Source organism: Anas acuta, chromosome 6 (genome assembly GCF_963932015.1).
Source record: "Anas acuta chromosome 6, bAnaAcu1.1, whole genome shotgun sequence".
NCBI classification, from domain to species: Eukaryota; Metazoa; Chordata; class Aves; order Anseriformes; family Anatidae; genus Anas; species Anas acuta.
This window is the reverse complement of record NC_088984.1, coordinates 21,349,350-21,375,719: the sequence shown is the minus strand read 5'-3', so window position 1 is coordinate 21,375,719 and position 26,370 is coordinate 21,349,350. Positions and strand designations below refer to the sequence as shown.

At 38.6% G+C, this 26,370-nt stretch overlaps 1 protein-coding gene across 6 annotated transcripts in view; it reads left to right on the top strand.

The window, feature by feature from the left end:
* The first annotated feature begins 66 nt into the window (after positions 1-66).
* Positions 67-26,370, top strand: part of LOC137858244 (neurabin-2-like) — a 54,196-nt gene continuing 27,892 nt past the window's right edge. For 4 of the 6 annotated variants that reach the window (XM_068685693.1, XM_068685691.1, XM_068685692.1 and 1 more), the window contains exons 1-7: positions 11,495-11,635; positions 12,029-13,844; positions 22,512-22,644; positions 23,119-23,239; positions 23,755-23,859; positions 24,042-24,162; positions 25,228-25,371. In XM_068685693.1, coding sequence (XP_068541794.1) covers positions 12,252-13,844; positions 22,512-22,644; positions 23,119-23,239; positions 23,755-23,859; positions 24,042-24,162; positions 25,228-25,371 — 2,217 coding nt within the window. In that variant the 5' untranslated portion in view covers positions 11,495-11,635; positions 12,029-12,251. Of the gene's footprint in view, positions 2,644-3,487; positions 3,573-4,132; positions 4,259-5,996; positions 6,092-6,550; positions 6,610-10,094; positions 10,211-11,494; positions 11,636-12,028; positions 13,845-22,511; positions 22,645-23,118; positions 23,240-23,754; positions 23,860-24,041; positions 24,163-25,227; positions 25,372-26,370 lie in introns of those variants that run through there. The other 2 variants (XM_068685690.1, XM_068685689.1) reach the window with 2 other exon arrangements.

Sequence of the window (26,370 nt, the reverse complement as noted above, 5' to 3'; positions counted from 1 at the left end):
CAGGGACAGGAAGATCATTTTTCATTTCATGCATGATATGTTGATTTGACATTCAGGGAAGAAAAGCATGGAAACTATGATAGAACAGATGAAGGTATTACAAGATTAGTTTGAAATGGCTTCTAAATACCTCTGCCATAAACCTATGGTAAAATACTACCTGTATTACCTGTAATAGGAGATCTGTTACCAATAGTGTACTTGGAAAGTATGAGTCTGAATTACATTCATTTTTAAGGACATTCTAATAACATTTGAGCTGACCTGAATTGTAGACACACTAACCCAAACAAGTTTAACAGATGGTATGATGATGACCTCACATTGTGGTCTAGACAGGCTAATGAAATGGCTGCATAACAGAAGGAGACCTCCAAAATTGGATAAAATACAGTTTTTAGTGAAGATAAAAATGAAGCTATGGGTTGCATAGTAAATTTACACAGTACATCAAAGCATGTGTTGTAGAATGGCTTTTTCATTGAGATGTGATAAGACCACTTGGATGGCTGCACCTTCTGGATAAAACAGAGGGTTGGAATAGGTTTTCAGGCGTAGTATCTACACAAACATTGAATCTGTTCCTTAGACTGGGGACTCTGTAAGCCTGTCAAAAACAAGCCAGATATACCTGTTGACTTCAAATCAAGTCTGTCTAAGTGCTTTCTTTTCCAGGGATATTTTCCAAAACTGTTTTTCCAAAACGATATCAGGAATAAAAATAACTGCCATGGGAAGCTGGTAATTTTTCAGTTATTAAAGTTTTCTTAACAGTCAACCATCAAAAAATTCATCTGGTTCTGAATTGAAAGTTTCTTATTTTGTGTCTCCAATTAATTTTGAAACTAGAAAAAAAGAGAGTTCTGATTATTTTTGTCCTAATACCTAGCTGATTGCATGAAGCACAAGAAGGTGCAGAAAACACAACAAAGGCCACAGCTGTGGTTGATTATAGTTTTTTCTCATGAACGTCATCACCTCAAATGGGTGACTAAGTATTTTTGCACTGATTTGAAGGGGTTTTGAGTCACAGTATCTTATTTTGAAGAGGCAGTGACTTAAAGAATTCTTCATATTATTTTTTATTTTTTTTTAGTTTCAGAATGTGAACAGTTTGCAAAATGTAAAGTCTTTGTGGCTCACAGAAGAGCCCTATTACATGGTGAGGCCAAATCTGAAGAGTCTAATTCTAGCAGAGTTAACGTGCTCACATTTGGAACATCTGTAAATTCTAATGTGAACTGAATGTTAAGTAAAAGCAACTTCATTTGTTAGTAGAGTGTGGCGTATTGCCATATATGCAACTTCTTTTCCACATCACATGCTTTTTGTATATTTCACACATGCTTCAAAGATTCTATTTTTGGAATAGTTTTTAAGGGGCTTGCTATGTTTATGGAACTGATTCTTGTATCTTTCCTGAAAACCTGGGTTGTTAGACCCTTGTGTTCAAAGCTCTCACAACATAGAAAAAAGATCAAACCAATGAAAGTAAAATGATCCAGAAATTGCCCTGTGTAAGTTTTATTTGCTTAAAATTCTTACTTTAGGCTGTACCGACGAGCCTGTGAGGCCAGAAAATAAACGTTGAAAGGTAACAGTAAGAATAAAGTTTCCCATTTCTCAAAAACTTAAAGCACAAGTAGACATATTATTGGTCTTTTCTAACTGCAAAGCTAAACATTGCTAGTCTACATCTCAGATAGAAGTAATTTTTGGAAGCAATTTAGGTGCTTGGGAGCAAGAAAGATTTTTCTGACTATTTCTGATATTAGGAAATTGGCAGCTGCTTAAAAAAGCTCAGTGGTTTGGAATGTCAGCCCATGAACTGGGGAAAGACTCATCAGAAAGGTTCACAGCCAGAATCATCCAGTGTATGTCCATAATGTTAAAACAGGCCAACCAAACGCACACCAGCTTGTTTTGTGATCTGGAAATGGGACAGATGAGCTGCAAGCACGCGACTCGCTTTTTGCTGGTGGGTACAAGTGTTAAGGTAGACACTTCCAAAATCTCACTAGGAATCACATCTTTGGAAAGATGTGATTGCAAACACAGCATAATTTACTTTGCCAGCATGCTTTGCTACGGCACTATGATCTCCATCTGTCTGCTGTTTGGTATGTGAATACATAGCTACAGCTATAGGTATAATAAATACATCAGGGCTAGATTGTGCCTCAAGGCAAATGTTCTGTTGATTTTACTGGCCTTCCTGTTACGTCTTGTGATGTTTTGCTGTGCTCATCCACTCGCCCCATAAGACATCCATGTGAGCAGCTCTGTGGTTTTATTTTCATGTTTAAAACAAGTTGCTATAATCAGCTTTTCTGTAACTTAAACTGCAGTTGTTATGATCATATTAAAGTATTACTTTTCAGGCTCAGCCATGCTGTAAGTCTATGATTAGAGGCTTAAACTTCAGTGTGGAGCAAGTCTATAATGAAAGCAAAGTTCTCTTTCATTTCCTATGATTCAACGTACTTGACAATTGCCCAGTTTTGCTTCCCATGCTGTTACATTTGAGACTTGGCCTTTTGAGAACCAGTGGAGCACTGCTACCTCGCCAGCTCATTGTTCCCGATTGTGTAAGTGATGGCAAACCACTCGCCTGGTGCTGGCTTGGAGGCAAAGATACATCAAGTGAGTATGTGGGGTGATTGTTAAACAGACACAAACCTTACCAAAAGCACATTTATTTCAGGGGGAAGGTGATTTTTCAATGATTTCAGTGTACTTTGGATTAATCCCTAAGATGCTTGCCTTGTGTAATGTATTAGTGGAAAATCTTCAGGGTCATGGTGTAAGGGTGTACCAAAAGCTGGGACAGAATCTTTTGAAGGTAATAAATTGTTTATGGACAATAGTAGTACTACATTGTTGCCTAAATAAAGATAAAGAAACAAATGTTTCATCCCTTACAGGAGTACATCCCCATTGTTTTTTACTGTAAGAATGTGGCCTGTATATTTAGAAAATAATATTAAGAATGTTATAGGAGTGATCTTCAAACAATTTGTTTCTAGAGTACATTTAATTTAAGGGTCCCTTAGTTTTGTAGTTAATTGTTAATGGTATTTCCTAAATTATAAGCCACTGTGAATAGCTTCTCATACTTCTGTTCCAAAAATAAGTGCAAAATAAGCCAGCAGCTTTGCAGTCATAAAACCTAGGGACCTAATTCTGAAGTAGCTCCAGCTGTGAAGTCTAGGAAATCAGCCAGGCTGGTTTCAGCTCCTGTTAGATTAGAAATTTGACCTACCAATAAAAGGAATGGACACTTTGTTTATCTTCCCAGAGGGTACTGATATACATCTTAAATGTGTCTGATTGAATCAATATACTGTCAAGGTGAATGCCTTAGCAGTAGCATTGCAATGCTGATAATCCACCAGCAGATAATGAAATTCTTAGAACGATTCTAAGAGTGACACTTGAATACAAACATATGACAAAAGTTTTTAAATTAGATAATATTTTTGAACAGGTGGCTGGCATATCTTTCTTCAGTCCAGAATGAGGTAATGCCTCCTATTCACTAGGCATTGAGGAGGAAATGAATCTCCTACAAGGTACTTTTTTCAGTCATAGTTTATAAGAGTAGTATGAAGCTCTATGATTGTTTCTGATAGATTACTTGTTTGCTTGGATTTGTGGAATGTGGGTTTCCTTTTTCTACTTGTTTGTTGTAGTTATAGTAGGAAAGACTTCAGTCATAAGATTGTTATTTCTTGGTACATCTGGACAATATATTATTGGATTCAAAAGCTAAATTAAAAATGAAGAAAAAAACAGTTCAAGTGAAACAGATTTTTTTTCTTTTTTCTAAAAAAAAAAAAAAAGCTTGTCTTAATGCAAAATATTTTCTTTACAATTATTTTGCCCTCTAAAATATTTTTAAATGAGAACCTTGTTTTCAAAAGATAAACTGAATGTTTTTATTTGAGAGCATTGAAATAAGCCCTAATTACTGGGGCTCATTTTGTTTCAGTTTGTTAATATATTTTTACCTTTAAAGCTACTTTACAGATTCACAGATTCGGAAAATGCTTATAATTTCTCTGAAAATGTTGATGTGAATTTAGTATTTGCATAAATGCCTTTCTTTAATGTATTTTCCTTACATTTCCAGCATAATTGCAGATGTATCTGATGGTGAGTTTCTGTCTACATACATGTAAGACTCGGAAATGGCATGTTTTCTTGTCTGATGCAAGGAACCATCATGAATATTGTCCTGAGTATCAAAATCAATCAGGTATCAGATTAAAGTTATTTTCTCTTTGTTTTGTAATTTATACTGTATACATAAATTCTACTTTCTGTTTTATCTCCGCCTTTTAATTTGCACAATTAACCCTCACAGAATTCAGCCTTACATATCTGAGAAACTAGCTGAATTTTTGAACCTGATTTTACTTCATATATTTCTTCTGTTTTTGTAACCTTGTTGGTTTGCTGTGGTTTTTTGTTTGTTTAATATTCTAAACCTAGACGATGTCAGGGAGCTTTTGTACTGATGGAATTTCAAAATACTGCCTTATTTATTTGAAATTATTGGTAATTCAAGGAAACAACTTACCTATGTGTAAGATTGTACTTCTCTCTTCTCCATTTTCTAATAAAACTATTAGTTCAGTAAAAAAAAATAAGCAATTAGAATGTTTCTGGTTTGCATTGGTTTAGCTTTATATTCTAATCTAAACATAATCTCTGTATACATGTCTCTTTACTGTCAGATTTTTTTAAAAAATAGGTAATTTGAATATTAAAATTAAGATCCTTCTAAGGACTAACTGTCAAAGGATTTAAAGTTTTCTCGTAACTCAGAAATATATTCCTAAGTGTGTTTTTATATATTTGTAAATATATATAATTGCAATACAGACCTTTTTATAGAGTGAGTTCTTAAGCATACTATGAAACAACATTCTTATTATTGATTTTTTTAATGCACATAGCTGTGTATGGACATGAAGTATTTTATATGATTTTCATAGGCTTCCTGATTAAGACAGAGATTACACTTTTATTGTATAGAAACATTTTGGGTTTTGTATAAAAACTGCTTGTTTGGGCAGAAACTAACACATCTAAATGCAAAATTGTGCTGTGAACTCGAGAATTAAAGAAGCTGCTTATCCTCCCAACGTGTGTCTCTTGGTTGACTGATTTCTGCTTTTAAAAATATACAACTTCAAAATGAGGCTTTTCTTGTGACTGATACATTGACCAGCTTTCCGTCTTGTGTGGCTTGTATGGGATTCTTAAGTGACTTATAAGGAGTGATTGCTTACTGTAACCTTTCCCTTGACTGATCTTACAAGGTCTTTCTTCCTCTTCTCTCTGGCTGCCTATTTTTGCAAAACTTGTAGGAGCATAATTATTGTTGGAAACTCTGAGCCTGTGTCAAATCTGGTTGAACCAGTTGGTCAGTTTTCAAAAGTCCTTGCAGAGTAGGAGACACTCAGAAACAGGCAGACATTGTGACAGCAAAAGCTTTCTTGCATTGGAAGTCAGTAAAATCAACAATAACCACAAACTTGCTAAATTCCTGTAAATTCTATAAAAGTATGTCAGCAGCACTCCAGTTATCAGGCTGAAAAATGCACTAAGGAGCTTTTTTGTTCCAACAGCTGTCACTAGTAGTGTGGCTCTTATTAGGACCCCCCTGCCTCCTTGTCATGCTAACGTCTCCTTATTATGCTTGAGAAACCCAGTATATTCTCAAACCACTGTTTCACAGAATTCTACATTGACATTTCTTCCCACCCCCACTTCATTTTCTTTCATGAGTTTGCCACTGTGGCAAGTGGCTCTGGGGGTTTGGACACTTCAGGAATGGGGCTTGTGAGGTGAACAAAATCATAAGCATTTTCTGTTCAGCCTTCCTGTCAATAAAGACTATTTATTTATTTATTTATTTATTTATTTATTTATTTATTTATTTATTTATTTATTTATTTATTTAATGCAGCTTTGAAATTCAACTGCAGGTATTTTATCTTGAGGCTCAGAAGATTCTGGAGACTAAGGACTTAAGAGATTCTTCAAATGGTTTCTCCGGTGTGCTCTGGAGCTGTAGCGTAAGGTAATGCTAACTTGCAAAAATCATAAGTAACATGTTGGCAGGCCAACAGCTCTCAATGCAGGTTTCAGTGATGTTCCATCAACCTTCATTTAATGTTTGTGGTTCTGTGGCCAGAATATTTGGTCAGGGTATTAATTCACAGGATTTCTGGGGAACAGCGTGGTGGGTGGGCTGTAGAAGGTAGACAGAACTAGTTATTAATTGGCTTTACCCTTCTGCAGACAGCCCTATCCTTGAGGGACCTAGCTCTTAGTGAGCAAGCAGAAAAGAAAGTACTGATTTATGAAAATTAGTCCAGCAAGATAGGCACTGATGTGTATTATTCAACAGAATTGCCCCTCCCTAGAGCTTTGCATGACAGACACATTTGGGAATGAGAGAGGGCAGCCCTGCTATGGGGTGGCAGAACCTCACTGGAGCTTTTTGCTTCTAAAATTCCACTTCTTATCCCATGTTTAGAGTTTGCTGAGGCAGAAATACCACTGCAATGACAACCAAGCAAGCTGAGTACTTCAGTAGTGAGTATTAACACCTTGTTAATAGTGTCAGTACTCAATACTCAGGCTAATAGTTTTCTAACTGGTTTGCTTGCAACAATATATTTTTTTAATTACTTACAATAATAATAAGAAAAGACTTATTAGGGTTTGTACTGCAGTCCATTTTTTCTTGATCATAATGAGAGCTACAGGATTTGTATTTCATAGAGGACCTACAAACTAGCCGTAAACACAGTTCTATCTTTTTGTTTATAATTTGGCTCAGGTGACAGCTGAATACAAGGAATGGGAGAATGCAGAAGGCTCAGAGGTGACAATAGAAGGAGAAACAAAGAATAAAGCAGCAGGATTACAGCACTGTTGTTAGCCATTTCAGATTGAACTATTGTATTTTTACCAACTGCTTCTTGAATATGCTGGGGAGCAGCTTAAGGGAACAGAAACAAAACCTGGAGCAGGCACTAACTTACCCCAAACACTGTGGTTCTAACTTTAGAAGTGAAAATAAGTATTGAACGTATATATCATCATATACAATAGCAAAGACAAATAGTAGTGTTGCAGGCTTCCTCTGTGGCGCTGCTGGCATGCAGTAAAGTAATTGCCATGTTATACACAGCAATTCAAATGGAACTGAGTCAAACCTAATTAGCTCCTGTCTTTAGAGCATTTCTTCATCTGCAACACTTGTAATCTTTAGGGTCCTGCTGTGCAACTGCAATGTTCTACACAAGATGCAAGCTGCTAGGGGAATCCCATTCCAAAATGTGGTCTAGTTTACCGTTATGTAGTGTAACTCTTACACTACTGGTGGTCTTTTTTGTTGTTGTTGTTGTTGTTTGCTTTTGTTTTGTTGTTGTTCCTTGCTTTCTTCTACCCTTCATATCTTTACAGCCTTATTTTATGTGGTACTGTATGGCAGGCTGGCTGGGCCATCTCCTTAACGCTGGAGATGTCCTTTATGTATTTGACCGCATCTAGTCCCTGAGCTTCTTTATTGCAGATTTTCGTTCCATATCTGTCTGCAGTCATTGCCTCACTGCCTTCACAAAAAGATTTGTCTCCTCATCTGCTCTGATTTTTTTTGCTTCTCCTTTTATTGAGCAGATGACATTGATTGTTAAATGCCATTTTGGACTTTAGATCTGTTTTATTTTTTGAAGGAGTGAAATGAAGTAATAAGTTTAAAATACTAATTTATTTTGTATTTTACACAATTAGTCTTATAAAATTGCAGGTACCTTTCTTCTAGTGACAGACAACAAAATTGTCCTTCAAACTTTTAGGCTGTTCTTCAAAATTACTGTTCAACTTATACCAAGTATGACTGAAACACTTCCAGGTCATTCTAATTACTCCTAAATTACAGAAAAATATTTTCTTTCAAAAAACAACTTCAAAAACCTACAGAAATACTTGTGAAGCTCCAAGTGCTTAATTAATCTTTCTATTCCTGGCTTTTTGCAGAAGTTTAAAATGAACACTTATGTGTTCTACTTAAAACTGCTGATGAAACTGATGTTACACAGATTAAATACATATTTGGTGAGATTGCAGTTCAGATCACATGATGAAACTAATATGTGGTTAAAGCAGATAACTTCAACTAAGTAAAAGTTCAGAGAATTAACTTTCACTTGATGCTGAAGACATGGTTTTGTCTCATGCAGGCTTCTTCAGCTCAGCTGATCCCTGTCTTTAACAATATTAAACTGTTACCCTGACAGTTGAGCTGTGCTTTTCCTGTGAGGCACTCACTCCATATCAACAGCGTTCTGCCCAGTCAGTTATAGGGATCAATAAAGTGGCAATGAGAAAGGGAGCCTTACAACCCAGCCCCTCACCAGTACCGCTTGCTCAAGATTATCAGTTTCTGTAAGACTTAAGACCAACATTTTCCTGAGTTGGTTAAAGTACCTTCATGGCGTGATGACCAGTTTCAAACTTTTAGTAGCCACCTTCTCTAGAATCAGTGATTTTTCCTCCCACTCCTTGTACTTGTATGGAGTTTCATTAAGGTCAGAATGGGCCTAAGAGGAGAAATTTATGATCTCATCAGTTAGAATATATTCAGGTTGTTTGTTTGTTTTGTTTGCCTTTTTTTTTTTTTTAAGAAAAGCCATTTCTAATTTTAAAAACTAATAGTAGAAATCTTAGCTTATCAGTTTCCAAGCTGCTTTGCACGTTGTCTTTGGTGTAGAACATGTGCTTAATGGTTTGTTTTGTTCATCTTGAATGAACAGCAGCAATTGAATCCTCCAGTGTCTATATATATTAACCCAGACCACTAAATACGTACTCCCGAGAGTCTTTTTCCCTGATCAATTCTGTTTTGGACACTCTTCTGATGTTCTCATGGGGAATGACAGTTGTTCCTTCGCCAACATTACCCTCAAACCATAAGCACAGGCGTGTATGTCCAGTAGGAAAGGGGTTTTGAAATAGTTAACCAAGACAGGAATAGTCATGAGAACATTATTCAATTCAGAAGACACTCCATTCTCTGATGACCATTGAAACAGCTTCCTTCTTCATGTATATGCCTTTGTAATCGGAGCAAATACTGCAATAAACTGTACCTCAGTGGCAGTTCGATCAACTGTGTTTGCAGAAGTGCCCTAAATTTTCTTTTTGTCTCGGAAACACTTTCCTCTTTGTCTGTCTTCATTTGATTCATGAGTTCATATACTGCAACATTGATTTATTTTCCCCAAGAAGATTTTGAGTAGCCAATGTCTGCCTTGAAACTTTTTTTTTTAATAGGCTCAGATGACAAAATGTAAATGCTTCTTGCTCAGTGCAGACCATTTGCTTACTCACCATTGTTTCACGATCTTTCAAGGAAGCCTCTACAGACTGAATCTGTAAGATACTCTTCCTGGTTTATTGCAGTTTGAGCTATGATGAAATCCCAAACTACTTCACCTTCCCAGACTTCTTGCTCAAATTCCAGAGCTCTTTATCTTGAATTTTTCTGATTTGTTAATCATTGTTTCTGTGAACAGTCGTATTGTTTCCTTAATATCACTTAACCTAGAATACAGTTCAGAGTCTTTCCTCACTGAAAAATAATCGACCCCAATAAATACTGTCCCTTCAACCAGCATGGCTAACCAAAATAACCTGTATGTATAGAATGGGATTTTATTTTTTTAAGACATCTTTGATGCAATTAAATTTGTGTTAATGATCTGTATTTAGAATTCTTGCTTTCTCAAGCACAGGAGAATTCAAAACAGGAGGGTATCTTCCCGCTCCAGCCTCCTTTAGGCAGCACCCAGGACAAAGGCCTCTCACTTCCCTGGGCAGTTAGAGCTGCTTTGGGCTTTGCTGTTTTGTTGTTCCTGAGCTCTGCCTTTGTTTTTCTTTGAACTGCCTCCTACATCCTGGCAGACTCCCTAAGCAGTACACAGAAAGGTCTTTGCCCAGCGATCAGACTGCAGAGCAACCTTGCATTTACCTTTATTTTGTGTAAAGAACATTTCCTTTGTATTCTCTTACAGCCCTGAGTATTGAAAGATGGTGCTTAAGCCTTGCATTATTTCAATCCAAGCTACAAACCCTATGAAAAACTAACTCAGGAACACGTGGAAGAAAGATCACTGCTACTTTGTCCTAGGTAAGACCTATGTATTCTCAAACTAAGAAACGTGTCACTCTTAGGTTGAAACTGTTTAAATTATAATGTTCTTTAAAGTATTTCCAAGTGTATCTAAGACTGCTACAGGCAGGTCTTGGTGAAATGCCATTGTCCCAACAACATTAGAAAACAGAGAAGTCTCAAGAATTTTGTCCCTGCTTTGTGTTAGAAAAAATGAAGCATTAGAAAAACTCTGGGAAACCGTATAAGTTTTACCATTGATTTGAATAATAAGTCCTTGAAATAATCACTTTCAAATAGATAAGTACTTAGGCTTTTAAAGAATTCTTACCCTGAGTAACTGGTTGCTACCAGATGAAATGAAACATCACTTTGCCTCTTCTAACGTACATCACTAAAATTTTTGTTCCACTGGAAATTCACAGCTGAATTTGGAATGAAAAATCTTCAAATTTTGGACTTTCCCACAGGGCAAGAATACAGGATACGGTTAAATTTCTTTTCCTTTTAATACTTGGTGTCAGTTATTGATTGACTCCAGGTACTCTGTTTATTTCCTTTAGTACTCTCTTAATTATTTTGTGTGATTTATGTATGTGCCAAGCAGGCAGTGGGTACTGGTGAGTAATCCAAGTTCTGTCCCTGGCTGCGTGCAGGCAGGCTGAAGCCGGTGGCTTTTTATTTGGACTACCAGAGAGGAGAGCTGGATGTACACAGCAGTTGGACCTGAGGCTGAGGGACATGGTTTAGTGGGTGACATTGGCGGTAGAGCGATGGTTGCACCAGATGATCTTGGAGGTCTTCTCCAACCCCAATGATCCTGTGCTAGTGCCGCCTGAGGCTACCGGCCACGGGCACCCATCCTTCCCAGAGCCCTCGGAAGCTGCTGCGGGGGGCCGGGCACACCTCCCCGCCCGGTACCGCCGGCAGGTGCCCGCGGAGCCCTGAGGGCCTCGGGACGGGCTCACGTAGCGCGGCCGCTGGGAGGGCGGGCGGCAATCCCGGAGCCGTTGGCATTCCTTCCCTTCGCTTCCGCCTCGCAGCGCCCGCCGCCCCGGCTGCCGGGACTCGCCCTCACGAGCCGGGGCCGCCGCAGCCCCGCGCGTGCCCGAGCAGCCCCGGCGGCACCCCGAGGCCGGCGCGGTGCGGAGCGGAGCGGAGCGGCAGGGCAGGGCCGGGCGCGCCCCCCGGCCCCTCTCCCCCCCACACGCGCCGAGAGGAGCGGGGGCGCGCCCGCCGCTCCCTCTCCTTTGTGTGAGAGCGCGCGGGCGGGCCCGGCACACAGCGCGGAGGAGGAGGGCGCTGGGCGGCGGGAGAGGGCCGGAAGGTGGAGTGAGGAGCCGGGAGCTCGGGGCGGCGGCGGCCGGCGATGGCGTGGTGCGGGCGGCCGCTGGGCGGCCAGCGGCGCTGAGGGGAAGGAGCCGGCGGGACCCCCGCCCCCAGGTAGGCTGGCTCGGAAAGTTTGGGGCGAGGTGCCGGGGCGGGGGGAGCCGCGGCTCGGGGGCCGAAACTCGCCGCTCCTCTTCTCCCTGCCGCCCTTCCGGGCTGCCCGCGGGCACCGGGGCCCCTCCGCCTCGCCTCGGCCCGGCCCGGGCCCGGCCGGGCGGCAGGAAGGGCCGGGCGGACAAGGCCCGGCCGTTGGCGGCCGTGAGGGCAGCCCGGCGCCGCCGCGTCCCCCCGCGGCGGGCAGCGGGGCGCACACAATGGGCTCCGGCCCTCGGCGGCCGCCGGGGGGGCTCCCGCCGCCCTCCCCGCCCCGCGGAGCGGCAAGTTTGGGATTCGTGTCACACGCGCTGCCGGGGCCCGAGTTCACTAAAACTCTCCGTGTCCCCGCAGATGGCTGTCAGGACACCGGGATCCGCGGAGCTGCCAGCCGGCGTGGCCGTTTGCGCCTTGTGATTGCTCGTTCGCGCTGCCCGGCTCGATGTGAGCGCGGAGGCTCGCTGGGTGGCCGCCTTCCAGATCTGCCGTAGGAGCCACGCTGCCCGCTGTTGGAAGCTTTGTGCCCCTGAGGTTTCCTTCCCGTTCTCCACGAGTCGAGGGAGCTTTCTCTCTGACAATGATGAAAACCGAGGGCAAAGGGGAAAGGACTTTAAGAAGTGCTTCTCCACACCGCAATGCCTATAAATCTGACTTCCATGCTATCAAATGCTCTTTTGATGGAGTAAACAATCCCGAAAACACTTCCAACAAAACAGGCTTGCAGCAGAAGCTGAGCGCCTCTTCCAATGGCGGGGGAAATGACCCACACAGTCGAGGTAGGGCTGCCACTTATGGCAATAGGGTTCACAAGATCAAAAGTATGTTTCTGCAAATGGGAGGTTCCGCTTCCACACCCTCTTGTGAAAGCAGTCCACCTGCTGAGACCAAATTAATCAGCCGGACCACAGCAGCAGAACATGGACCTTCTCCAGGTAGCCCATCTTTCCTCATTGTCCAAAAAAATAATCTCCACAATACAAGTACCAGCCCCAACAACAGTCCTGTGGATTCGTTGTCTGTGCCTTCTACTGCCGACAAGGTCATCCGTAGCAATGACGAGGCAGACTTGGATAAAGTTGCCCTGGCAGAAAAGTTTTCGGAGACGAGGAAGCTATTTGAGAGAAATATAAAACAGCGAAGCTCAGTGGACAGATATTCTCCCAGCAAATGTGAAAAAAATGAAGATAAGAGGAGACATGGCTCTGCTTCTGATTACAGCAGCGTGGGGGACCACTTCAGTTTTAATACTGAAGTCAGTCCTCCAGCTGTGCTGGAGAAAGTCGAAAATCAAGGTAATGAGTTGAGGCAGCAACATCCCAATAATGGTTCCAAATCCTCCTTCCTGAATGCAGGACCCATTTCCAGGAGGCTGGAAAGCTTCCTGGGTGACAGTGATACTGAAGAATCCAAAGAAATTTCCAAAAATGATAGTCTGAATCAGGACCATTTGAGAGGACCCTACGGTTTGGATTCATCTGCTGCTGTTGAAAAATGTCCAGAGAAGACTGCGTCCACCAAAGTGCCTGTGACCGTCAGAGATGAGCTGAGTGAGGTACTTGAAAAAGATAAGAAAGAGCAACTGGTGCTTGAGAGAAGCCTGCAGGATATGAGCAGCGTACCTGGTCAGGAGGCAAAGTGGAGAACAGAGACTGTTTTCTCATGGGTTTCCCCCATGGAGGGGACTCGTGTGGAGCTGGCTGTGCAAGATGAAACCTCAGGGCACGAAAAAGAAAGTTTGGAGAAAGATCGTGTTGTTCATGAGGATCAGCTGCTCAAATACCAAGCACAGAAAGAGAAAAGGAGTGACTATCCCTTGGAGGTAGTAGAAGAGTTTGCGGAACGCATTGAGACCAATCAGGAAGAAGCGAGAGATGGGATGTCTGGGAAAGATGGTCCAGTTACACAAGGTCGGGGTGTTGTAGAACAGGAAGGGGATCCTGAAGAAGATGAGGAGCAGAGGGAGAACTTCAGCGCTTTTGGAATAGAAAATGCAGCTTTTGATGATGATAGGGATGCAGAGCCAGAAAATCAAGGACCTGAAGGCAAAGAAATTTTGGAGGGAGAGGAGGAGTATATGTATGACAGTGAATATGAGGAATTTCCTGGACTTTCTGAAGAGGAAGATCCTGATCCAGACCGAAAAGTCAAGTTCTCAACAGCTCCTATCAAGGTAAGTTATGTTTTTTTGTTTGTTTGTTTGTTTTTTTTTAATTTTTATTATTATTTTGCAATAAAAAATAGATAGGAATTACATTTTTAAGTGTTTTTGTTGTTGTTGTTTTTATTTTTTATTTTTCCCAAAAAGATCTAACAGCATCTTAGAAAGTGTGACTGTATGGCTTTTAGAACTTCTTTTTCTGAACAAGAGAAAAGTTGAAGTTAGTCACAAGTGACTTCTGAATCCTAGAAGCTTCATTAATAGCATAGTAAGATGTGTGAGATTTCACTTGCTTACTGGGCATTTTTAGGAACACTAACTTTTGGGAACAAATACAGACACATGACCTTTAATACTTGCTTTCATTTGTCCACAATTGTGGCATTGCATTAGGAAAGACTTTGCCAGTATTTCTTTGTGTGCAAAAGTTGTTTTAAAAAAACAAACCTTCAGATTCAACTTCATATATTTTCAAACTTAACTGTGAGAAAATATCACATCACTGGTTCCTGTAATTTTAAGATTATAGAATTTTCTGTTATATTGTATAATACATATATATAGGTAATGCATTATAATATAACGTTTATATTGGTGTGGTGAATATTCTGTAAGAATATTATTGTTATGAGTATTTTGGGGTTACAAAGTTGTGGAAATGGGACTTACAAGGCAGATTTAATAATGAAAGGTACACTGCTAACAAACTGAGAAGGTTTAGGAGTCTGATCTTCAGTCACTCAAAATATCCCTGGATTGAACAAAGTCATTCCACAGCTAAAACCCCATTTACCTGTAGTCTTGTTGCAGGGTACAGTTATTCTAGTCCCACTTGAAGTTTGGGAGTACTAGGAGATGAGGAACAAGGTGGAACTGGAAACCGTCCAGGTTTTCTCAAGCACTCTTTTTCTTCTACTGTTACATGGATGAAAAATATCTACAATAAAACAGTTGTGTTTTTTTATGCTGTCATCTTTAATAAAGCTTTTTTTTTTTTTTTTTTTTTTTTAACTCTGTACTAATCAGAATTATGTGAAAACTTTGCTGACTCCTGTAGTTCCTGCAGCAGAGAGCTGTAATTTCCCAGTGTGATGAAGACACACCAGTGCTGTACTGTACCCCAGGAAATGTTTTGGGTGTGGCAAAGTATGAGTTTTGTCACATGCGTTTGTTTTTATAGTTCTTCCATAGACAGGATGGCTTTATATGGCTTTCTTGTAGTTGATGCTGTCTCAGTGATGACCTGGAGCATGGAAGGGGGAGTGCCGCTACTGGAAGCTGCACAATGAGTGCAGTGAGGGCTGCGAGAGAGCCCAAGGGGCATCAGTCCATTTCCCCATGCGTTTGTGCGCCTCCGTGCCACAACAAAGTGGAAGAGTGCAGTGTTGTTCTGCTGTAAATGTGCGTTAGTTCCCTGCTGGCTGGTTTTCTGCTGTAGGTAGGGTTTATCTGTGCTGGAATCCACCTAGAAGCGGTGGCTGTAACAGTCTTTTCCTGCACTGTTGGTTATGGCCATGACATATTTAGTTCGAAGCATTAATAGTGTCAACCGTGATGGGAGTTCTCATGTGGACAAAACTCATGTTTTGGTAACTAGCGCTATTCAATTGCAGCTGCTCCTCTGAAAACCACCAAAACCAACCGCTACCAGATTATCAATTACACAATGAAGAAACGAACTCATTAGCAACTGTTAGTGTATATTTTTCCATGAAAATAACATTGTTATTACCATGATGCCTGACTTCTGGATTGGCAGAATAAACTGTCCATAATAACAATGTGGCTAATTTAGGGTGTCTGTGTATATGCTACAATAGTGAAGAGAACTTGATTAATATCTCTATTTAGAAGTTTCTGGTCAGTTGTAAGATTGGCAAGGCTTTTGAGTAAAAGACTGGAGCTCCCAAGAGATGTAGAATGAAGCTAACGCTGTTAGCACTGTGTCTGACCCATGCTGGAGGTCTCTGACTGTTGATATCGGTAGCAGGGCATAAGAACATAACTCAAACTTCAAAATTCAAAATTTCAGGAAAGATGAAACGTAATTATGTAAATACTGCATTATTTTGAGTTGCTCTGTGCCTGTGAAAGTAGGCATAGATGAGGCTTTTTAAAACAAATGTTTCAGTTCTGTAGAAGCTGATGATAAATGCCTGGGAAGATTTCTTACATGCCATGGGTGACCTGACTGCTGCTGTTTGATCTCTGCAGGCCTTAAGGGAGCGTTGGTTGTTTTTCCTACAGTAGTGAAGAGAGTGATACTGTACAGTTATTAGCAGAACTTCACTGGCAGATTGGGGTTGTGTCATGGTACATGGGCTATTTTTAGTCCCTTGTTGCCACATAAGAAGCCAATAAGGAATTTGAAGCACACTCAGATATCCAAGGTATCTGCAAGGGAACTGAATTTGTCTTTGTCCTAAAGTCTTTTCAGTAAACTGTGTAAGCATTATGAACAGTGCAAATAATGTCAGGTAACTGTGCTGTCATCTCTTTATATTTCACTATGCTTTTGTAATGTAGAGATTAAATTCACTTTCAGTTATTTGATCACCTTGAAAGGCTTTAATTAACGAAGAGATAATGACAGAGTGCTGTTTGACACTTGTGATTCTGAAACTTTCTGTCATTAAAACAAATGCTTGTTTCCAAATTGACTTTTGGAAGTGTCTTTACCTCTGACTGTGTTAAACTTTGTCATGAAACCTTCAATAGCCCTGCCACTAAGTTCTGTAATGATTTATGATCCTTAGCAATTGTGTGGCTCAGGTAAACTGAAAAGGTAATGCAGCTACTGTTCACTTCTGTAGGTCTGTTTAATTTGCAGTGTTGCCCAGCTTATGTTGCATGGGAGTGTCCGTCTGCAGCTTTGTGAATAAATGAAGAATGCAGCTTACGTGAAGACCACAGCTTAAAATAAATTTAAAAATAAAAATAGCAACAAAAAGCTTCAAAAAGGCTTTATTTTGATAATTGTCACAGTTGAGAAAAAGTTTAAACTTTTTTGTTAACTAAAAAAAGGTAGTTTCATATCTTGTATGTTGTTCTAAGCAGCCAAGCATCAGCTGCTTTTGAGAGAACTTGCAAACCCTTCATAATGCCATTAGTTCCACACAACAATTAGGGCTGTTTTAGGTACAGCTGGGATACAAATAGTAGTAATCTTGTTCAGGCTGGCATACTGTTCAGTCTTTTTAGTACAGAACTGCTCACTGTGGAAGTTCATGAAACACTAAATTTAAATAAACTTGAATTAGATTTCGTGTATAACAGCATAGACATAAATGTGCTTTTAGGAGATGCACATTTTTTTCTAGGTTAATGTGTATTCTCCTGAACACAGCTTTAACAAAATATTTCAGAGTAGTGCTTCAGTTTCATATATACTCTGTCTTTTTTTCTGTAACTTCTACACTCTTGGATTTTATACACAGAAAGGGAATTAAAGTACACTAGCTGGTGGAAGATTCCCAGACCCTCGAGTGTTTTTAATAAATAGAGAATGATTGATGACTGCATAAATGGTCAACTGTCAACCATCAGTGAAGCACTTCAGTAAAATACTTCTGTGGCAATAAGAGACAAGTGCGTGACATAGTTGTAGGCTGGAAAATAGAAATTTGGTTTGAGAGTAGACAAACAGAATTGCATTGCACGTGGAAGTCGTCTTTTTGTTATTGTTGTTGTGTTTCCTGACACAGGTAGGGTAAGTTTGTTTCTATTGGGTTTTGGTTGAGATTTTTTGCAATGACAGCTTGTTTGGTTTAACTCATAGATTTTAGGTGTTTTGAAACTCTGTTTATCACTTGTATCAACATTCCAACATTTGTACCTTAACAGTGTAAGTCTTGCCCCTACAACTTTTCTTCATACTTTTATCTCAAACTTCTTATACTTTCCACAGTATTTTTCAATTAATTTCACAAAACAAAAAAAAAAAAAGTTTTTGAATATAGTTTGATTGCATTTTGCCTGCATCTGGGATTATGGCAGTTCCTGCTGGCTGACTTAATGGTGTAGGGTGCTAAAAATCACGGATATGAACTGGAGGAAGAAGGTGCATGTAGGCAGAAGAAACCCCAAGGAGGTGGTGACACAAGGGGAAAGAGGAGTAATAGAGGAGGTGAGATTATTATGGAGAGTGCAGGCAGAGATAAGCAGATGCGTAGGAGATATGTTCATTAGCTCAACAGTTAAGCTGCTGAAAGATTCAGCATCTTTTTGATGATGGCTGCTATTAGCACCTGCAGATACACAACCTGGGCTGATATGAAAGAATGAACAGGCAATAGCTGAAACTTGTTTGTATTTTACCTTTTGAGAGTTGGAAAAAATTAATTATCCATTTTGTATTCTATATATAACAGTGGATCATTTGGGCATTTCAAGGGTCTTTGGAAGAGAGGCCAGTGCCAGGGTGGGACAGTACAGCAGAAACCTAAGAATAGAAAGTAAGAAAAAGATATGGAGGTTGGTGTAAAAGTTATTCGACAGTTTGATAAACATCTGTCAGTGGACTCGTGGGGTTACTCATTAAGTTTATCAGTTTTTAATATGCTAGCGCAGCTAGAAACCTTTAATGTTTGTGGTTTTAAGTCATCCTCTCAGTGATTCAATACTATGTAACCAATTGCATAAAATGATTAGTAGATTTTGCTTTTACTTTTGGTGTTGATAACAGGGAACAAAGTCTTTCTGGTTAACCTTTTGGTTAAGATACTTATTTTGGAAATACTGATCTATTGTTACTTTTAATTGGCATTCTGCTTTCGATATTGGTAGAATTGTGTTTTCTAAAAGAGGTTGGAACATATGTTACTGTTGTCTCAGATAAATTGAGTCATGTTTTGGCTGTGAAATTGTACTGAGGATCTGGAGCAAGGTTGCCCTTATGCCTTTATGTAAACTAACCTGGTTCTTGTGTGTGTTTGCTGGTTTTTGATAAAGTTGAGCAGAGCTACACAATCAAGCTCCTAAGTATGCATAGCCTCCCAGGCCGCCTCTTCGGTAACAGCAAGTGCTGTGTCGAATGTAATGATGTATAATGTCCTACCTGTTCAACACTTACCAACCATTCTGAATCAATTAGGAAGAAATGTGTAAATATTGAACAAACAATAAAAAAAACAGTTGAACAGGGTATTTCTGTTTGCTGATTTAAAGCATCTGATTGCATGAATTGATTTAAATCAGATATAGTCACTTGTCACTTAAAATACAAGTTATGGTAATAAAAATACCAACTTTGTAGCTTTTAGAAACAAGAGGGAATAACGTAGTGGTAATGTGGTAATGTCTACTTTAACTGAAGAGGGAGATTGTAAGAGTAAACTGTAGAGTGTACATTATACTTCAGTGCTACTGTTTCAAATGATTATTCATGTTTGCCTGAGTACTTAACATCTTGCCAGGCTTTGTAGAGGTGATCCATTTGAAACACTGAAACTGTTCATTACTAGGTAACTTTCTGTGAACCATAGCTTGAATCTTGAATGTATGGATTTACTGAGTGTCAGTAAGCTGGAATGTTCAAAGTAAGAATTTCAGAAGAAATATCAACCAAGTGGTGGAGCCATTGCTTGGCATGGTCTCTAGGTACAGGTGTCAGTAACACTTCAGTGCCTCTCTCTCAGCTCTTAAGTGTTACTTTATCTGCTTTTGTACATGTTATGCTTTTCAGCAAGTATTACAATAACATAGTAGAATTTAAAAGTGATGTTGAAATCACTTCCATTCTAATTAATTGGGAAACCTTTTAGGCAGTTGATGATTTCTTACTCTATAATTGCCTTTGTAACATTTTCCTTTTGCTCATGCACAAAATCTATGTAGTAGAAATGAATACAGGAGTGACAGTCTTTGGGACATGTTTTATGACTTGATAACAGAGTTTTGTGCAAGCAAAACTTTCCTGAAGGGTTTTCCTTCTAAAAATAATTACCTTTCTGCTAAAACTAACATAGTTTTTAAGAAGAGGTTTTTAAGTGCTGCTAAGACTTTGAGTTAAGTGAGGTTATCATTGGTTTTCTGTGATAATACTCTTGTGTGGTAGAACCAAGGTGATACATTGGAGATTTTTAGTTCTGTATGGTAGCAGTAGCTGAGTGGCAGTATCTTTTAGACAGAAATTAACTGAGTTTTGCATTCCAAAAGTGATTCATTCTCCTGGTGTAATGAATGCAGTTTGTTCTGTCTCCAACTAAACATATTTGCTCTTCAAGGGCTAAGTATATATTTGAAAATTTCCAAGTATGTATCTTAGCAGTTTAATTAAAATAGTTCTTAAACATTTAGTAGTCTGTGAGAACTTACTTCGTAATAACTTCAAATTATTTTTATTCATTCTGAAGAAAAGAGGACTAGAAGGCAAAAAGAAATTCTTTTTTTTTTTTTTTTCATCATGTAGTAGCTTGACTGGATCCAGAAGGCATTGATGTTAGGTTAACCTTCTGGCTTGTGTTGAGACAGTAACTTGTGTTTGCTGAAGCATCTCTTTTAAAAATATCACTTGAGCACAAGACCAGCTGGCCCTGCTTGAGCAGGGAGGTTGAGCAAGGTGACCTCCAGACCCTTCTGTGAGTCCTCAAAAAATGCATCCTGCAGATAGCTGCCAGTAAGTAGGTGGTGGTGGTGCTGGCTGAACTGAGTGAAATCCTCACACAGTCTGGGGCACTGGGTGTCATAAAATAGTAGCTTACCCAATCTGCAATTATCTTTACTGCTTTAACTTTTAGTGTTGTAACAGGTAAATCGGAACTGTGTAGTTAACTTCTGTTAAAATATTTATGAGGTTTTATATAATTTCCATATTTTAAATTTAATTATGGTTAATATCAGCTTGGTCAGATAGCTTTCAAAAACAACAAGCAGCACTGAGGACTTTTTTTTTGTCTCTGGAATTTCAATGCTATTTGAAGATTGATTAGAAATTAAAATGTTTATATAGTCCAACAGTACTAAGGAAGGTGAATACAAGCTCTCTACCCTTTCTTATGTAAAAGTACTTCTTTTCAGTAGCTTTTTTTTTTTTTTTATTACATGATTAACATATTTAGTGACCTGGAGTAAATATGACAGTTGCCTTCATCCTGCCTTTTAGAAGAGAGAATATTTAGAAGAAATACTGTGGTTTTTGTCTTTTGTTTTTCCCTCTTTCATGCTAACAATTTTACTATCTCTGGTTAGCAATGCCTTCTAAATAGTAAGATTAGCATTTCTTTTGTTCTTAATGTGTTTGATTTAGTGACTAAACCCTGCCAGACACAGTGCAGGGATGAACTGTGTTTGGCTTTCTCATCAATCTTCTAAACTGTGCAATTTGTAATTTGTTATTTATTATCCACATTTTAATTGTGTTTAATATTACTTTTGCTACTTGGCAGAAAAAAAAAATCACTGAAAAGTTCTGTGTTTTCTACATTAGTATCAGCAATTTTACCATTTCTGTCTAATAAAAGGTGAATACTATGTTATGATGCTCTGTGCACAACAAAAACTTAAGCCCTTTGCCCATCGGTTTCACAGTGTGCTCTTGCTTTTCTTTTTGTTACTGCAGCTTTTGGCTTCTGGTTGTATATCATCAGTGTTCTTTTTCCTCTATTCTTAGTAAATTCATGTTCTCCCTCAAAATCATTTTTCTCAAGTCAGGTTTTTTAGTACTATTTTAAAACAGCTCTATCTTCTCTTAAGTGTGGGATTATGATTTTTGGAACATTACCTAGATGTCCTTGCACACTTCTCATCTATCATTTTAAGAGAAGAGTATGAGTTCTTTTTTCTAATGATTTAGTCTTGATTTCAGGAAGGTTTTTCCTCAAGGAGCTAGTGTGTGTAAATGTTAGTAGTCTTCGTTTGCATATGCATGTTTGTGCTGCTATTATGTTATGTATAACAATTATAAACATTGCTTGAACCTACTTTTAAATTCTATGATTCATTCCTGTCAGGTGATGAATTCTTATAAGCTATTAATTTTGCATCAAGATGGGCAAATTCCATGAGACTTCCAAGTACAAGGAGGGAATATGATTTTCTTTTCCCCTAATGTATGGACTTGAATGTAATTAATTAAGATGCTGATAAGTAAAATTAAGCATATTACATGTAGCTTATTCTTCCTTTCTAGATTTCTGTCTTAATATTCATTATTTGTGTTGTTTATCTTTTTTTTTTAAAAAGAATTCAGAAATTCAGCTGGAGCGCTTACTAAAAATAGTAACATGTAACAAGGCATTTCCTTTTCCTGGGAAACCACAGGATTCCCTGCAAAATCAGAAAACTACATCTGGTTGAGGCACTGTAATTGGCAGATGGTGTGGGGGGAAGGGAGAAGAGAAAGATTTGGGAGAATGGCGTTCTAAAAAAGTCATACTATATCAAAGAGATGATGATTCCTTTGATTTCTATAAAATACTTGGTGTATTTACAATATAAAAAGTGCTGAAGTAATTGTTTTGAAACTTCTAAAAAGTTACTTCTGTGCAAGCTGGGAACTGTCTTACAGCAGCAGTACTTACTAAATTGATGACTGTTTTAGAAAATGGGATCTCTAAAAATACCACTTGAATTTCCCTTAATTAATTTAAGCAATTTTCTTTTGATTATTTCATGTTTGGAAGGGAATATGAGAGCTCTAAATTATTATTTTTTTTATTTTTTTTTTTTTACCTTTCTTAGGTTTTCAGTACTTACTCAAATGAAGACTATGATAGACGTAATGAAGAAGTTGACCCTGTAGCAGCCTCAGCTGAGTACGAACTTGAGAAAAGAGTGGAAAAAATGGAAGTGTTTCCTGTGGAAATCGAAAAAGGTGTGAACCAAACCTTGAATATTTGCCTGTAAAAGATACTGTGGACACAAAATATAAAGCATTATCTTATAAACTGTTCTTTTGCTGAATTTGGGTCTTGAATTTTTGAATTTATGTTCCAGCTTTCATTTGTGGCTAGTTCTGCTGAACATGGTGAACATTAGCTGGACAGGCCTCCACTAAGTGCAAATTGTAATACTTAATTGAAGTTACGAAGGATGAATATATGCAATTCATAAATACTTGAACTCTTTTCCGATACCATGAAACTTGAATCTAGTAGGCAGTCAGTCATAACTACAGAATGAAAAGACTTTCAGTAGTATCTAGATTTAAAAAAAAAAAAAAAAAGCTTGTTTTTAGTATGTGAATTTTTGTATTCTTTGAGTACTTGGAATACTTAGAAACCCCTCACTTCTGGTAAGTGATACATCTTATATTATGTGGCTAATGTTAGATTTTTGAATCCTTTAGGTGACAGCGGTCTGGGTATCAGTATTATTGGAATGGGAGTTGGTGCTGATCAGGGACTGGAAAAACTGGGCATTTTTGTAAAAACAATAACAGATGGTGGAGCTGCTCAGAGAGATGGACGGTGAGTTTTCCACTGGATAGATTATGCTTTCTGCAAATTTCTAACTGATCCCAATCATTTTCATTTTGTATGTTAAATACTGTGAATAAAACTACAAAAACTAAATTCAAGGGAATATTATATTACAATTCTGCTTTACGTTAATTTTTTAAAACACTGTTATTTGACTTAACATAGAACATTTTTGGAAGATAAGCTTAAGTCTTCTTACAGCATATATGAGAAAAGCTTAAAATAAGTCCATGAGTAAAAGTGCCACAAAATCAGATTGACAACCCAAGATACCAGTCAGCGTGTGAATAGTATAAAATAGCAAGGCAAACACTTATAATTTTTAATTGGTGATCTGCATAGAAATTGAGGATTCAGAGATGTTTTTTTAAGCAGTGGATTCCTTGGGACTCAGACTTCCTAGTTGTAAGTACTAGGGAGTTTTAAGTGATATTTATCATATAAAATAATTAGTCAAGCCAAAATATTTTTGTTGACTAATAGCTAAATGTTTATTTTTACAGAATTCAAGTAAATGATCAGATTGTTGAGGTTGATGGCATAAGTCTAGTGGGAGTTACTCAGTTCTTTGCAGCTACTGTACTAAAAAACACCAAAGGCACAGTGAGGTATGTATTTTTTCTATCAGATAATACCTTCTATTTAATTGTAATTTTTCATTAATGAAGAATACAAAACTATAATTTGAAAGTTTTTACAAAAAAGTTGTTGAAGTATGCAGTATGGGAAACTAATCTCTTACACATATCTTAAGCTTTTTGCTGCAATTTAACTAGTTTTTTTTCTGTAGGTTTCTGATTGGCAGAGAAAAGCCAGGGACTCAGAGTGAAGTAGCCCGCCTCATTAGTGAGACTTTAGAGCAGGAGAGATGTCTGTATGAGCAGCACTATGTTCATGATGATACAGAGCAGGTAAGATATCATACATATGTACATATTTTTAAGAGTATATGATTAGTGCTATATGCAATAACTTCTGCAAATGGGATACGAGTTTTTTTGAATCAGATTGAAGTAAGAAGAATAAAACAGGCAAATTGATTCAAAGAGAAAGTGCAGACTTCATACATTAGTGTTATCAGTATATTACGTTTATTTTATATGTTATATACATGAATAGGTATATGGTTATCAATATGTGCTGTTCCTGACATATCAATAATCCAAAAGATATTTTTAAGCATGAGCTGTGACTGGTGTTGTCCATGGCCTACTTAGCTCTGTTTTGTGGAATTTTGATGAAAATGTTTGCAAGTCACCTTTAAAGATTATCATTGATAGAAGAAACTAAAAAAGGAATAGTAACTAGTTGACAAGTTTTGCAGTTGTTGCATTTTCCCCCTGTACTCGGCTCTGGTGAGGCCGCACCTCGAGTACTGTGTTTAGTTTTGGTCCCCTCACTACAAGAAGGACATCGAGGTGCTTGAGTGAGTCCAGAGAAGGGCAACGAAGCTGGTGCGGGGTCTGGAGAACAAGTCCTACGAGGAGCGGCTGAGGGAGCTGGGCTTGTTCAGCCTGGAGAAAAGGAGGCTCAGGGGCAACCTTATTGTTCTCTACAGGTACCTCAAAGGAGGCTGTAGCGAGGTGGGGGTTGGTCTGTTCTCCCACATGCCTGGTGACAGGACAAGGGGGAATGGGCTAAAGTTGCACCAGGGGAGTTTTAGGTTGGATGTTAGGAAGAACTTCTTTATTGAGAGGGTTGTTAGGCATTGGAACGGGCTGCCCAGGGAGGTGGTGGAGTCACCATCCCTGGAAGTCTTTAAAAGACGTTTAGATGTTGAACTTAGCGATATGATTTAGTGGAGGACTTGTTAGTGTTAGGTCAGAGGTTGGACTTGATGATCATGAGGTCTCTTCCAACCTAGAAATTCTGTGATTCTGTGATTCCTTGGTTGTGTGCTTTCAATACTGCTGCTGCAACCATAATGTAAAGTGTGTGTGTGCTACTGGATGTCATGATTTTTGTGTTTGTTTTAGGACGATGATTATGATGACGATGATGATACATATGAATCACATTTACATGAAAAATCCGTAGAAGTTTTTGATCTTCCTGAAAATGAAGATATCAGTTTACCGCTGGATATGGATTCAGCACAGTCTCTTCTTAAATTTAAAGAGGTATATTAGTAGCAGTTTGTTAGTCTTTGTGGTGCACTAGGGAGCATTTGAACATTGTGTAATTTTGTGAAATGTTCATGTCCCCCTTATTGTGGTTTTGTGTTTGTTTACCCACTAAACACCAATAAGTATCTCTTGTAAATATCCCTTGAAATGTAGGTCTTCTGTAACTTTCTGATCGCACCTTCCCTAGATGTATATTAAATGATCCTTTGATTTTAAATTAAACAACAACAACAACCTCTACCAACCCCACCCCCCCCAAAAAAAAACACCTCCTGGAACAGGAGATAGAACGCAAGACCACCTCCTCACTCGTTGTGGTGTCTGAACATTGCATTAAATAGATATGATGCTTCTCATGGTTTTTCTTTGGCCCATTGGAATTTTCATTTTGGAGTTTCAACTTGACACAATTGGAAAATCAGTCTCCCTTTTCCCTGTGTGTTTATAAAGGAGCTTATTTGTCTTATTCAGAGCTGTGGAGTTTAGTCTGGGATTTAATTGGTGCATTGCTTGGCATATAGGGGCCTGTGTTTTTTTGGTAGGTTTAAGTCCCTGTCATTTTCACTCTGGGGGAGAAAAATATACTGCAAAGAAACTGTTTAGTCTTAGCTTGGAACTTTCAGATACTATTTTTCATACTTATTTTTATAAAGAATCAATATTTGCAGACCTCCTTAAGTTTGCTCTCTTGGTAATATTGATGATGGTGTTGAGGAATTTGAAATTTCAGACTGTCGATCACTGGAGAACATTTACATTTTCTTGGATGGGTGGCATAGCAGTAGGGTATGGCATTTTTAAAAGTGTCATATTTACTTGGGATGCAATTAGATTCCTAGCTAGAATCATTACCACACTGTTACTAACATAATATAATCAAGGATTTTAAGTCATGGATTCATTTATTTTAATGTTTGTTCAGTGCACTATGCTTTACCAAAAAAAAAAAAAAATCAAAAACAAAAACCCAAAGTTACAGATAGAAAGTAAAAT